A 12,846-nucleotide genomic window follows, 5' to 3' on the forward strand; every position below is an offset into this window, starting at 1 on the left:
CCCCAATCCTTTACGTGTCATCTTCCTTCTATTCTCTCCTTCTGGGATTCCAGACACACGTTAATTAGACCATCAATATGGCATGCTCCTTCAGACACGACTTTCTCTAAAGACCCCCCAGAGCTGGGACTTTCTAGGGCTGGAAGAGGCCATGCCATTCAACAGTGCAGCTTACTCGTGGGAGCACCCCAATTCTGAAGGCTCACGCTGCCTCGAGGGACACCGTGCCTGGAGACACTCCATCGTGCAGCCCCCTGCACCCCAGGCTCCATCACAGGACTGCCAGGACAGCCACGCCCCTTCCTCTGGAAGGGCCCACACAGCTACATCAGGGCCGCCACAGGCCCAGGGGCCGTCTCCTAAGAGGAAACAACGTGACAGCCGCCGTGGTCATAAATACATTTTATTCCATTAGAAATGCACAATCACAGTGCTGACAGCATCCCCCTAGAAAAGTAGGTAAGCAACGTTTCCATCAAAATCGTTAGTCTTCTTTTGCAAATACCTATTCTCATTACACTGAACAGAGCACACAGCAAAAGGCTTCTGCTACTCCACTTTTTTTTCAATTTTGTTTTTTGTTATAAACACCATAGCAAATTAAAAAAGCTGTTTGAACAGAGAAAAATATCGTAGTTCTTGATTTCCCACGTGTACTTAACGTGACCACGCTGTGCTTCCCGCTCCTTCCCCGGACACGGCGGGGTGATCAAAAGAAACAGGGTCTTCAGGCGGGGGCGGCAGGGGCTACCGTCGTCTTTATTTACCGGGGCGCTCTCCCCGAGGATGAGGCACTCGGATGCACTTGAGCAGAACGTGTGCGGGCCCCCTCCCGTGCGAAGCCGAGGGACGGGTGCGTGTGAATGGTGCGGGTGACGGGAACCAGCGCTGAGCGGTGGCTCTGGCTCGGGCCCTGTCTGGTCGGCGGCCGTCCCCTCACTGGATCTGGATGGCCCCATGCTCCAGCTGCATCTCGGACTGCAGGGTGGGCTGCAGGGCGTCGGCCGCCTGCAAGAGGGGAGAGGGCGCTTTCTATCAAAGGGCCCAGTGTGCACATCCGGGCCACTCCCTGGTCACGGACACCAGCGGTTTTCAGGCACAGAGTAAACACACACCCGAGCTGGAGGGTGAGGCCGGGGGCCTGGGAGAGGATGCTCCCGGCAGCTGTGACAGATCCAGGGCCACGGTCCGTCTCTGTGGGGCCCTGTCTTGGCCCCTGCTCCCCCCACACCTACCCACCGCCTCCCACATGTGCCCCTCAGCTCCAGCCACCAGCGCTGCGTTCCCATTCCCACTGGCCGTGCACGCCAAGTGAGCAGCATAGTCACAGTTTTAAGGTAGTTTAAAGGAAGAAAACACAGTCTTGGACTAAGTCACTGACATCCATCTCAGCCACTGAGAACGGGCCCCCAGGTGGAGACCGCTTGGGGGTTTTCAGACTCCCCTGAGCCGCTGGTCAAAGGCAACACCAGACTCTCAGAGGCGGGCTCCGCTGAGGACCTGTCGCTGGGGGGGCCCGGGGGTGGGGTGGGGTGTGGTGGTGCGCGGAGGGGGAGGTGGAGAGAGCCACAGGGCGAGGCAGAGTCCCGCGGGGCCAGCGCTCCGCCTGCGGCTGCAGCTCCGGGGACGGCAACACGGCATTTTCGTAGCGGGGGTGGGGGGGTGGGGCGGTTCCCCACCCATCTGAGGACTCAGCACAGGCCTCCTCCGCGCCGTCCAGAGGCCACGAGACGAGCTGGGCTGGGCACTCGGGAGGCCCACACTGGTGGGGAGCCCTGCCCTCCCCCCTCGTCCTCAAAACGCGGCAGGAGACTGGGGCCCCAGGCAGCAGCGAAGCACAGCGCAGCGGAGCGGCGCCAGCAGACGGGGTGCCCTCTCGCCTGCCCACGGCTGCTCCGGGGAACGGGCCCACCCCTCACGCAGCCTCTGGGGCTCGGGGACCTCGGGAGCCAGACCCGTCCTTCCGCAAGCACCAGATGAGGAGTATGACCCCGTTCCGCGCAGCAAACTCTGGAAGGAAACCCACAGGAGGGCGGGAGCCCTCCTGCTAATGAAGAGACCATTGGGAGACCCCTCCCTGTGCGTGAGGCGGGCGGGGGCCCAGGGAGGGGCCTGGGCCCCAGGGACCGAGCCCTTCTGCGGGGAAGACACCCCAGAAAATGCACATGTCCCCCTCTGATCTACTGCTCTGTGTGCTACGTGGTCCCACTGGCGGGAAGTCAGGCGCCGGGAGCTCAGTGGACATGGCTCCCCTCAACAGTGACATCCGCACAAAGACCACAGACCTGGCCCAGGAAGACCTGCCACATGACACGCACCCCAGATTCAAGGCACACACTCCGAGTACCCCCGTGCATGCGAAGCAGCAATGACATGGGTGTCAGACCCGCCCAGCTCGGACGGAGCCCCAGGGTCCTTCTTTAGGACAGATGTCCCTCGCACCACATGAACAAGCTCGTCCACCCCCCACTCCAAGTTCTGTGGGCCTCGTGCCCGCTCGGTCAACCTCCAGAGCGGCACAAGCGTCCAGGCCGTGGCTGCTGCCCACGTGGCACAGTGGACAGGTCTGCGGAGAGGAGGGGGCTGCACCTTCTCCAGGACACACGTTCCAGATCTCTGGGCCAGGTGGGGACTTGTTGTGAACCAGGGTTAAGTCCCCACAGGACCGCTGATCACCCAGCCAGCCACCTGGTCACCAGGGCCACCTTGGGCCACCTGCCTGGCCCTGCTGAGCCGTGTTCCTCAGCAACTACCAGTGGGAACAGGACACGACACCTAGGACGGCGACCAGCGGAGGCCAGGAGGGGAGGGGGACTGCGTGGAAACTCAGGGCTTTAATTCTAAGCGTCAAGGCCGATGGCAGGATATGCGCAGCTCATCAGTGCTGGGCAGAGGAGGCTGTCCAGGAAGGAGGCAGGGAGGGGCCAACAGGCTGAGGTCACAGTGATGAGAGTGCCCCTGCCCAGAGGCGCTCAGCAGTGAGTCAGTGAGTCAAGCCCACAGCCCGAGGATTGAGGGCACCCGTGTCGCCCTGGCACCAGCAGCCTGAGCTGCTCCAAGGGCACCCTCTCCGGACCGCGCCCTGACAGACCTTGATCACACTGCCCCCAAACAGGCTCAGGCACGAGCACGGGGGCCCACTCCTGGCTCCCCCATACCCAGGGGAGGCCACAATGCTCGCCCAGCCAAGCACACCCACTGGGGCCAGAGGTGCGAACGCTTCGAACATCTCGAGCAGCAGCCCCCCTGCCGACCTGACGGCTCAGAAACTGTCCAGATGGAGCCCGAGCGCTGCTTTTCTGGGGCTCCCGGGAGAGCGCAACCGCGAGCAGCGCGGGAAGAGGACCTCAGCCCAGCGCAGCAGAGCTCGGCCCACCAGAGGCTGCCACGGGGGAAAAGGGCAGAGGCCACAGGCAAGGGCTGCAAAGGGACTGCCTGTGGCCGGCAGGCGCGCAGACCCTGGGCCGGCCCTGCCCCAGCCCGAGGAACAAAGAGGTCTCAGGTACACTTAATTTGGCCTCTAAATTTATAGGCAAACATTTGCATGAGACAAGAGTTATCTCAAGAAATTGTTTAAGGCTGGTTGGTATCTGGGCCAAGAAGTAACCTCTCACCTTTACACTTTCAGGCACTTACAAGACACGGAGTCCCTAGCGAGTGCCCACGTCCACACCATGCACCTCTCGTGGATCACTCACCTTCCTCGCGGGACAAGGCCCAAGTGTGTTCACTACCTGCAGGAGGCCCAGGCCCTGTCCACTTCCCAAAGGGAGGACCCACCTGGGCTGCAGCGGTGTGGTCGGTCACCGGCGCCAGCTGCACGTACTGGACCTGGATGTCGCTGCCTTGGAGCGGCGAGCCGTCCACCCCCGTGGCAGCAGGGTCCGAAGAAGCCACGGCTATCAGCTGAGCCCCCTGCAGCACCTGCAGACACAGAGCAGAACCGCGTCAGCATAGATAGCGCCGGGGGAGTCTGCCCCGTGCTACCTGGACCGCGGGGCGGGGCACCTGCTGACAAGGGTGTGGCGTGCGGGTGCGCCGTGTGGACATGCACGGCAGGACCAGGCTGCTCCACTGCAACTGCAAGTCACCTCCCTCAAACATCCAAGTGCTGGATGCTGAGAGGGGCTTTTAGGCCTTACAGGAAAAAATACCCAAAGAGCGAACTGAACGCAGGGATGTGGCCAAGGGCGAGTCTGAGATGGAACAGGAGCTAAAGCACCTGGAGACCTTCCCAGAGTCACCGCTTTCTCAGGTTCATGGAAAGGGGAGCCTGAGGGCAGCCAGGAGGACAGGCAGACGGCCGCAGGGCCTCGACCCTGGGGCAAGCAAGACACATTCACTCCGGGGAGAAGCGGCCCCCAGACAGTGGGCCACTAATCGAGTCTGAGAAACAAGCAGAAATGTGCACGTGAGTCACAAGGCTCCAGGCTCCAGAGGGAGTCGAGGAGGGCTGTGCGTGTGGAGAGGAGACACAAGCTGGAGGGTGAGGCCCAGATCCCGGGGGAGGATCCGACTAGCCTCCAAGGAGACAAATCGCGGATCACGGACCCCCGTCCTGTGCACCAGGAACCCCACTTGGACTGTGCCTGCAGGGAGGGACACATGAGGCCCCCATGACGGGCTCTGGGTGACACCATCGCTCACGAGCACCCACACCAGGCCCACCGCGCCCTGCAATAGGCAGGCAGGCGGACTGGTGCCTCGACGCCCCTCAGGGAGGATGGCGAGTGGGCAGGGGCCTCCGAGGCTCTGCGTTCACGGGAGTGAGCTGCCATGAGCTGTGGGGCTTTCTTGGGGCTGCACTCCCACCCCCTCAAATGACACGCCCACTGGACCACCCCCTGGGGGCGCCCCCAGGGTGGGGCGGCCGCAGTCACGCTTCCTGCCCAGCCCACGGCCTCCCACACAGGGTCAGAGCTGAGGATGCTGAAAATACGCTCTGCGGTTTCAAACGCGATTCTAGTTTTTGATGAGCTAAAGGTCTATTTCTTTAATAACAAATCCATCAGTGGAAAAAAGCAGGAAAATTCGATTTTCAGAACAAAAGACAGAAGGAAGTCCTAACTGGTTTTCCTTTTGTGTCTTCGGAAGCCATCTGCAAACACAGTTTCACATCTCGTAGCGGCCAGCTCTGCTGGGCAGAGTGACGGCCCAGAGACGGGTATGTCCCAATCCCGGGCCCCGGGCCGTGTGCCCTGACAACAAGGGCACTTTACAGATGGGGCTGAGCCGGTGATCAAGGTGGGAACGGCGTCCTGAAGCATCCGGTGGCCCCTCAGAAAGCAGAGAACCTTCCCACATAACAAAGCGCGGACACCACGCAGATTTGGAAGATGGAGCAGGGGCCACCAGCCAAGGAACGCAGCACCTCTGTCTCCCCGGGATTCTCCAGAGGGAACCAGCCCCGTGACCCCTAAACTTCAGCCAGCAAGGCCCGTGCTGGACTCATGACCTCCAGACTGTGAGAGGACACACTTGCGCATACTCCACCAGGTGTGGTCATGTGTCCCCGCAGACACAGCCCACGTAGATGGCCACGCTCATCTCCTTGGCTTCCTCCTTCCGGGCGGGAACCAGCTTCTAGGTCCCCAAAGAGCTGACCTGACAACAATGGCTCTCTGTAAAACACCACTCTGTCCTGTATTAACTGTTTGTACTAATGAGTTCACGAGAGGTTTTAAAAAATTGGAGAAAACTGACATCCCCTCTTTTATTCATTTTCTCTTCCCCAGAACTTACCCACCACCAGATCATTCATGGTCAGAAAGACAGGCATGGGCCTGCCCAGTTCTGCAGCTCTGCCACCCGGTCGCCAGGGAGCAGCCACCCCTGGACCCCGTGGGGACGAGCAGCCTTGGGCAGCAGCCGGTGTGGCCCCAGCAGGGCAGAGGGCAGCGGAGCTCAGGGGCCACCCACACGCAAAGCCCAGCGCCCCCTCCCCAGGAGGCCAGGAGCGCCTCCGCTGGGGTTCAGTCACCCTCGTGGCTTTTTATGAAAGCACAGCACGTCCCAGGAGGGCCTCCCGCCTACACACTCCCAGCAGGGACAGAAAGTCAAAGGATCCAAGCTGGGAAGCCAGCAGGACCTGAAGACAGGGGGACAGGAAGCTGAGTTTAGTCATTTTCCCAAAAAGAGCAAAAAGTCAAGAGCCCACCCAAAATCAGAGCCACGACACGTCTCCTTACTCTGAGCAAACGAACAGACGGGCCTGTTCCTGCTCTCACAAACTACGTGTCGGGACCAGGGCCCCCGGGGTGACCTTTCCTTACTCTGAGCAAACGGAACAGACGGGCCTGTTCCTGCTCTCACAAACTACGTGTCGGGACCAGGGCCCCCGGGGTGACCTTTCCTTACTCTGAGCAAACGGAACAGACGGGCCTGTTCCTGCTCTCACAAACTACGTGTCAGGACAAGGGCCCCCGGGGTGACCTCCATGGGGGCGGCTCTGCCAGCCGGGCCGGGAGTCCCCCACCCCCCCGGCGCACCCACTCCCCACTGGCCCGCGCCCCAGCCGCCTGCTTGGCTGTCCAGGCTGCTGAACCACCGCCCCCTCTCCACTGCTGGTCTCCCCTCCCCTAAGGAAGGGGCCGGCAGCGGGGACCAGGGACTCCCGCGCCCCTGAGGACGGGGCCGGCAGTGGAGACCAGGGACTCCCGCGCCCCCGAGGACGGGGCCGGCAGTGGAGACCAGGGACTCACGCGTCCCTGAGGAAGGGGCCGGGAGCGGGGACCAGGGACTCCCGTGTCCCTGAGGACGGGGCCGGCAGCGGAGACCAGGGACTCCCGCGTCCCTGAGGACGGGGCCGGCAGCGGGGACCAGGGACTCCCGCGTCCCTGAGGACGGGGCCGGCAGCGGGGACCAGGGACTCCCGCGTCCCTGAGGACGGGGCCGGCAGCGGGGACCAGGGACTCCCGCGTCCCTGAGGACGGGGCCGGCAGCGGGGACCAGGGACTCCCGCGTCCCTGAGGAAGGGGCCGGCAGCGGGGACCAGGGACTCCCGCGTCCCTGAGGACGGGGCCGGCAGCGGGGACCAGGGACTCGCGTGTCCCTGAGGAAGGGGCCGGCAGCGGGGACCAGGGACTCCCGCGTCCCTGAGGACGGGGCCGGCAGCGGGGACCAGGGACTCCCACGTCCCTGAGGAAGGTCCCCTCTGGGCCCTGGCTTCCTCGGCCACCGTGCACCTGACTCCAGACTCAGCGCATCCCACGCAACAGGAACATGAGCTCCGTGATGACACGGGTGGGAGGGGTCTCTTCTGTTCACTGCCGGATCCCCATCGTCCAGCGGTGTACCTGACGCTCAGTAACTATTTCTGAACTAAGTGAAGATCGTGCTGATGTTGATGAGGAAAGAGAACGAGGAACAGGAGGGGAGTGGAGCAGAGCTGGTCCCAAAGCCCAACATTCAGAAGCGTGTCCGCACGCCCTTCGCCCTGGCTCTCTTGTGGTCCACTCTGCCCCGAGCCTGGCAGTTCTGGGGGAACCTAAGAGACTCAAACAAAAAGCTTTCAGAAGAAAACAGGAGGAAGGAGGGGTTAAGTGTTAAGGAGAGACCTTGTCAGCTGGAGGATACGGGCTGGTTAGGATGCCTTTCTCGCCAAGAGTGACAGCTCTGGAGCTGTGAGCGGGGAAGAGGCAGGAAGAAACACACAAGCCAGGCTCACTGCCCACCTGCTCCATCCACCCACCCGGAGCCTAGGGGCCAGACGTAAGGCCAAGCCCCTGGCACCCTGTGAAGAGACGCATGCACATCCCCAAGCTGGGCCCTGGAAAGGCAAGGTCAGGCTAGGGCATCTGGATCTCCAGGCTGGTCCTGCATCAAAGCTGGACACCAAGAACCCAAGGAGCGGGTACGCACACATGCTCTGCAAACCTCAAAGCACCAACCGAAGGCCGGCGCAGCACAGAGGGCTCAGCGCAGTCATCGCTCATGGTGGGCGTGGCGGGGGGCGGGGTGCGCGGAGCACACATCACACTGTGAGATTACAGCGAGCAGCTGACGGAGGCAGACAGAACTCACCGACGAACGTACGAAACGGACGTTGGCTTTTTCTCTGAGTCTGAATCTAGCCATGTAAACCATCTCGAGGTAACTAAAATGCCTCTAACGACCAAATCCCAGCGAGCGGCTGGCCTTCACCGGACACTCCCCAGCACCCGCTGCCCGCGCGCGCAGAGCCCCCCACGCTGCTCCCTCAGTTAAGGACCCACTGCGTGCGAGACACTGTGGGCAGGACGCGACCCCAAGGAGCCTACATTCTGGAACAGTCCCCGGGCTGTGAAGGGAAATGACTGCTTCTCAGGAGGAGCAGATGAGAACTGGCTGGCGTCCAGATACGCAGCTGGGGGGACCTGGGCCCGGAAGGCCCGGGACGGCTAGGGAGAGAGCTGGGGGAGATGCCGCAGAGGAGAGCGTCACTGAGGGCCGAGGCCGGGGGACACAAGCTGCGAAGCTGTAGCCCGTGCTCCCCTGTCACAACCTCACCCCCGCCTGCAGGTCCTGGACTCGACTACAAATGTTAACTATTACAACGTCGTCACAGTTTTGTCACTGTGAATTTAAAGTCAAATCTAAGACTATCTTTTAATGAAACTTCTGAAGTCATGGAACTTATTTCAGAGTTCGGCCTGCCCTCTGGTTTTGGTGGGCAGCCACCACTCCCTACAAGTGCAGGTGTACCGTGGTGCCCTACGAGTGATCACTACCAGCCTGGCGGGTAAATAAAACGCAGGAAAGTATTCTCAACCGGGAATTCTTTCAAAATGCCATGGCCTTTCAACGTTTCCACACTGGTTTGGTCTTGATAAGCGACTCAGGAATGAGTTGAACACTTAGCGCTAAGCGAGCACGCACACGCACGGACAGAAGGGAAAGACCTCCCGGGCCTTTCGTTATCGCCCCCGCCCTCCAGGCTCTGCCCTCCCCCGCTCCCCCCAGAAAGGTGCAGGGAGGGGGTCTGTTCTTCAGGTGGGGCGGCAAGGACAGCCAAGGGAGACAAGCGTCTCCATGGAAAACGGGCTCCGACTCCAGTGGGCAGGAAGGGGCCCGCTTCTCACATGGCACTCGAGCGAGGGCGCCGCCAGGCTGGGAGAGGCCGGCAGTGACATGGCCTCCAGGGCTGCTCCACCCACCAAAGCCACCTCGCTCATCCGCGGTTTCAGTTACCCGCCGTCAACCGTGTCCGAAAATAATAAATGGGAAAATGCAGAAATAAACAAGTGCTAAGGTTTGCTCTCGCGCTGTTCCGAGCACTGTGATGAAATCCCATCCTGACCTTTGTCCTGCACGTCCCACCCCCATCCTGACCTTTGTCCTGCACGTCCCACCCCCGTCCTGACCTTTGTCCTGCACGTCCCACCCCCGCCCTGACCTTTGTCCTGCATGTCCCACCCCCGCCCTGACCTTTGTCCTGCATGTCCCACCCGTTAGCCACTTAGGAGCATCTAGGTCATCGGCTCCGCTGTCTGGGGATCACAGGGCTTGCGCTCAGGACACCCTTCTTCTACTCCACAGTGGCCCCGAAGCACAAGAACAGTGACTCTGGCATCTGGATGTTCTCTTACTGTGCCTCATTTGTAGAATCAACTTCAGCACAGATGTGTACGTACAGGAAAACCCTAGTACGGGTCTGGTGTTACCCGTGGTTTCAGGCATCCTCTGGGGGTCCTGGAACACATCCCCCGCAGACAAGGAGGCACGACTGCGGCGCCTTCCTGCAGCCTTGGGAAGGCACCACCGGGGCCTCGCCTGGCTTCCCTCCACAGTGGCACACGGGCCCCAGGGGCCCCCGCACTTGGGCGGGAGGGTCACACGGGCCCCCGCTGTGGGCCCCTGCGCCAGGCACCTGTCCCGAGTGACCAGCGGGTACCCGAATGGGACAAACAGCTTGCTCGGCGAAGCCGTCCTGGACACGGACCCAGAGCAAAGCCCTGTTGGGCTTTGGTGGACGGGGACCCCAGCCGCCTCCAACTCCGGCTTAAGAATACGTCTTCTCAAAAGCAGACGAAGCTTGGATGAGAGAGCGGCCGCGAGAAGGAGTCAGAAGGTCGGCTCTGCAGCGCCCCGCCCCCCACCGCTGCTCAGGGCAGGAGCGACCCCACCACCACCTGGAGCTGGGACGTCGCAGTGCATCCAGCAGCACACCTGGCAGGGACAACCCCACAAAGGACAACCCGAAGGGCCTCTCCCGAAGGAGGGGCAGGGACACACGCCCTGGAGGCAGGGCGCTTCTCCTGAAGGTAAAAGGAGCGAGCGAAGCCAGGACAAATAAAAAGCGCTCCGCGGGCCAACCACACGGGCACCCTCAACTCGCGCAACTCCTGACACACACAGTCAGGCTTACCTGGGTCTTAGCTGGTGACAAGGACTCCCGCTGCGCAGAGTAGCAGGATCCCTGTGGCACCCGAGGCCACTGGACACCTGCCGGGGGTCCTCGCTCTGGCAGGGGGACGGGGGCGGCCCCAGAACGAGCACAGAGTCGGCCCGCGGCAGAGGTCCTGCCGGACAGCGAGGGCCTGGCTCGCCTGGCTCCCACTTCTCCCGACAACGAGCCGCGACACCTTCCTGCATCCTGCTCATTTCTGTTTGCAGCCTTTCCCAGCAGGCGGCGGGGGGCAGAAACAGCTAACTGGAAAGCAGCGAGCTCCCAGGACAGCAGCCAGAAGCAGCGCCTCCAGACTTCCAGGGCAGCTGCCCGCGGCCGGACCGGGCGAGGGAGCCGGCGGGGCCGCGCTCCCTCGGAGAGACACGCGTGCGCCGACGCGGGTGCAGCTCGCGCCACCTGGCCGGCCTCGGTCACAGGCTTCCCTGGTGTGTCTCTGAAGCGGAGCCCATTATTTTCAGACCAAAGAAAAATGGCACAGTGTCCGAATCTGAAGCCGCCGACTCAGGGAATCCTGGATCTACAAGCGCTGTTTTTCTGGAGTGCACACATCTGGTTTTCCTCTATATTCTGTCAGTTCTGAAATGCTGTTTGATACCCAACAGAGATAATGCAAAACTGGTGCAAAGCCTAAAATAAATGCAAGGAGCCCAAGGACTTTCCAGTAATACTTAAAAACAAAACTCACAATACAACCAAGAATACACCCAGACACGCACACACACACACACACGCACGCACGCTCACGCACACAAAACACAAAGCAAAAAACCCTCATGCACTCACAAGACAGGCACTGAGCACAGCTTAATTAAGTGCGTGGCCAGGAGAAGGGCGAGACCCTCACGCCTAAGGCCCCCGGGAGAAGCCACGGTCACTGACCTGTGTCTGCATTTCCGCTTGAGCCCAGCCGGTTATGGTAACATTAGCACTCAACCAGTGGCCTTTTCCAAACCTGGATGTTAATTCAAAGAGCAGCTTCCCCCATGACAGAGAGATGAGGAGGTGAGAGGAAGACGCCCCAAGCCGCCAACCGGCCAGGAGACCCCGCGGCACAAAATCTATTCTGTACAATTGTACAGCAAATGTCAGAAACAAACAACCATTCTTAAGCCTCTAAACCCAAGGACAGGAACGCTAATCTGCTTCCCGGGATCCCACGTGGAGTTCCTGCCCACGAGGGGCACGGCCAGACACAAGCACAACTGGCAAGGAACCCCAGAACACAACAGAACCAGACCGAACAGCGCTCCCTGGGTGTTCCTGGAGCCCTCGGCGCGAGGCCTGGCCTGGAGACTCCTCACAGGCCTCAGGGCTCCAGCCAATGGATGCAACGTTTCAGAAAAGCATACGCTACGGCCAGGCCAGCAAGCTGGCGCTTCCAGAGCTGACAGGCCAGCAGTCAGGAGCCAGATTTGCAGCTCGGGGCGGTGGCTCCCGTCAACACAAGCAGCTTCTGCCCTCTGCTCCGTTCCTCCTTCCAGCATCGGGCGTGAGCCTCAATCGCAATCCGGAAGAAAGGAAAACAAAGCCTAAAACTGTGATAAAGCAAAAGCGGAAGTCTGGAGACGCGTGGTATTCAGCCCATCATTCCAGAGAGGGCGGCGCTCCTGGGAACAGATCTTAGCCATGTGTCTAAAGACCTTCCAGTCGAGGGAGGTGGGGGTGACGGGGAGTGGAGTAACTCGGCCACAGTCAAATCCAGGGCCTCCACTTGCCCGTGGGCTCCAGGCCTCTGGCTTCTAGAAGGGTCAGGTGGGGGTGGGTAGGGAGCGGGTAAGACAGCACTGCAAGAACAAAAACGTGTTAATCACGCATGTAAGTGACCTGACCTGTCCAGTCCCAGGGAAGGAAGAGGGTGCCCAGCCATCGGCAAGGAGCTGAAACGCCAAAACACGGACACAGACGCTGCAGCTGCCGTCGCGGCCAGGAAGCAGAGCGCAGGCCGGGGTCGGGCTCTGGCCGGCCTCCCTCCCTGCTCCCCACCCCCCGACTGTGTGCTGGACTCCCACTGTTTCTTTATTTAATTTGGAAAACTCACCCCACAGAAACACAAAAATTATCGTCGTGTTCACTGTGATGGGACGAAAGAAAGAACTTCCAAAAACAGGTGACGCAATTTTCCTACTGAGTTCCAGTCAGCAGGGAGCATTTGCCAAAGGATCCACCATGCAAAAGGCCGCTGGGACCCAACTCCAGCCCCGGGGCCATGTCCTCCCCAGGAGCCTGCCTGCCCGAGGCCGCGTCTCAGAACAATCCATGCTGACGTGAGGCACATGAGGTTACTGTGTGGTCAAGAAGGTATATGGGGACCAAACAGCCCAAATCCCCATTCTGCATCCACAGCAGAGCTGCCACAGGTCCAGAATCCTTCCTGGGAACAGACAGGGTGCTCTGGACTGAGCGTCGAAGCCCTGATTCCCTGCGTGATGGGGTGCGGGTCTGGAGGTGGGGCCTTCAGG

At 61.0% G+C, this 12,846-nt stretch overlaps 1 protein-coding gene across 2 annotated transcripts in view; it reads right to left on the minus strand.

Annotated features, from left to right (window-relative positions):
- Positions 1 to 284: 284 nt before the first annotated feature.
- Positions 285 to 12,846, minus strand: part of BANP (BTG3 associated nuclear protein) — a 75,472-nt gene continuing 62,910 nt past the window's right edge. For both annotated transcript variants that reach the window (XM_082862281.1, XM_082862280.1), the window contains 2 exons: positions 3,781 to 3,924; positions 285 to 1,008 (listed from right to left, as the gene is read on the minus strand). In XM_082862281.1, coding sequence (XP_082718407.1) covers positions 937 to 1,008; positions 3,781 to 3,924 — 216 coding nt within the window. In that variant the 3' untranslated portion in view covers positions 285 to 936. The remainder of the gene's footprint in view (positions 1,009 to 3,780; positions 3,925 to 12,846) is intronic.

This window comes from Leucopleurus acutus (genome assembly GCF_964270905.1).
Source record: "Leucopleurus acutus genome assembly, chromosome: 20".
NCBI classification, from domain to species: domain Eukaryota; kingdom Metazoa; phylum Chordata; class Mammalia; order Artiodactyla; family Delphinidae; genus Leucopleurus; species Leucopleurus acutus.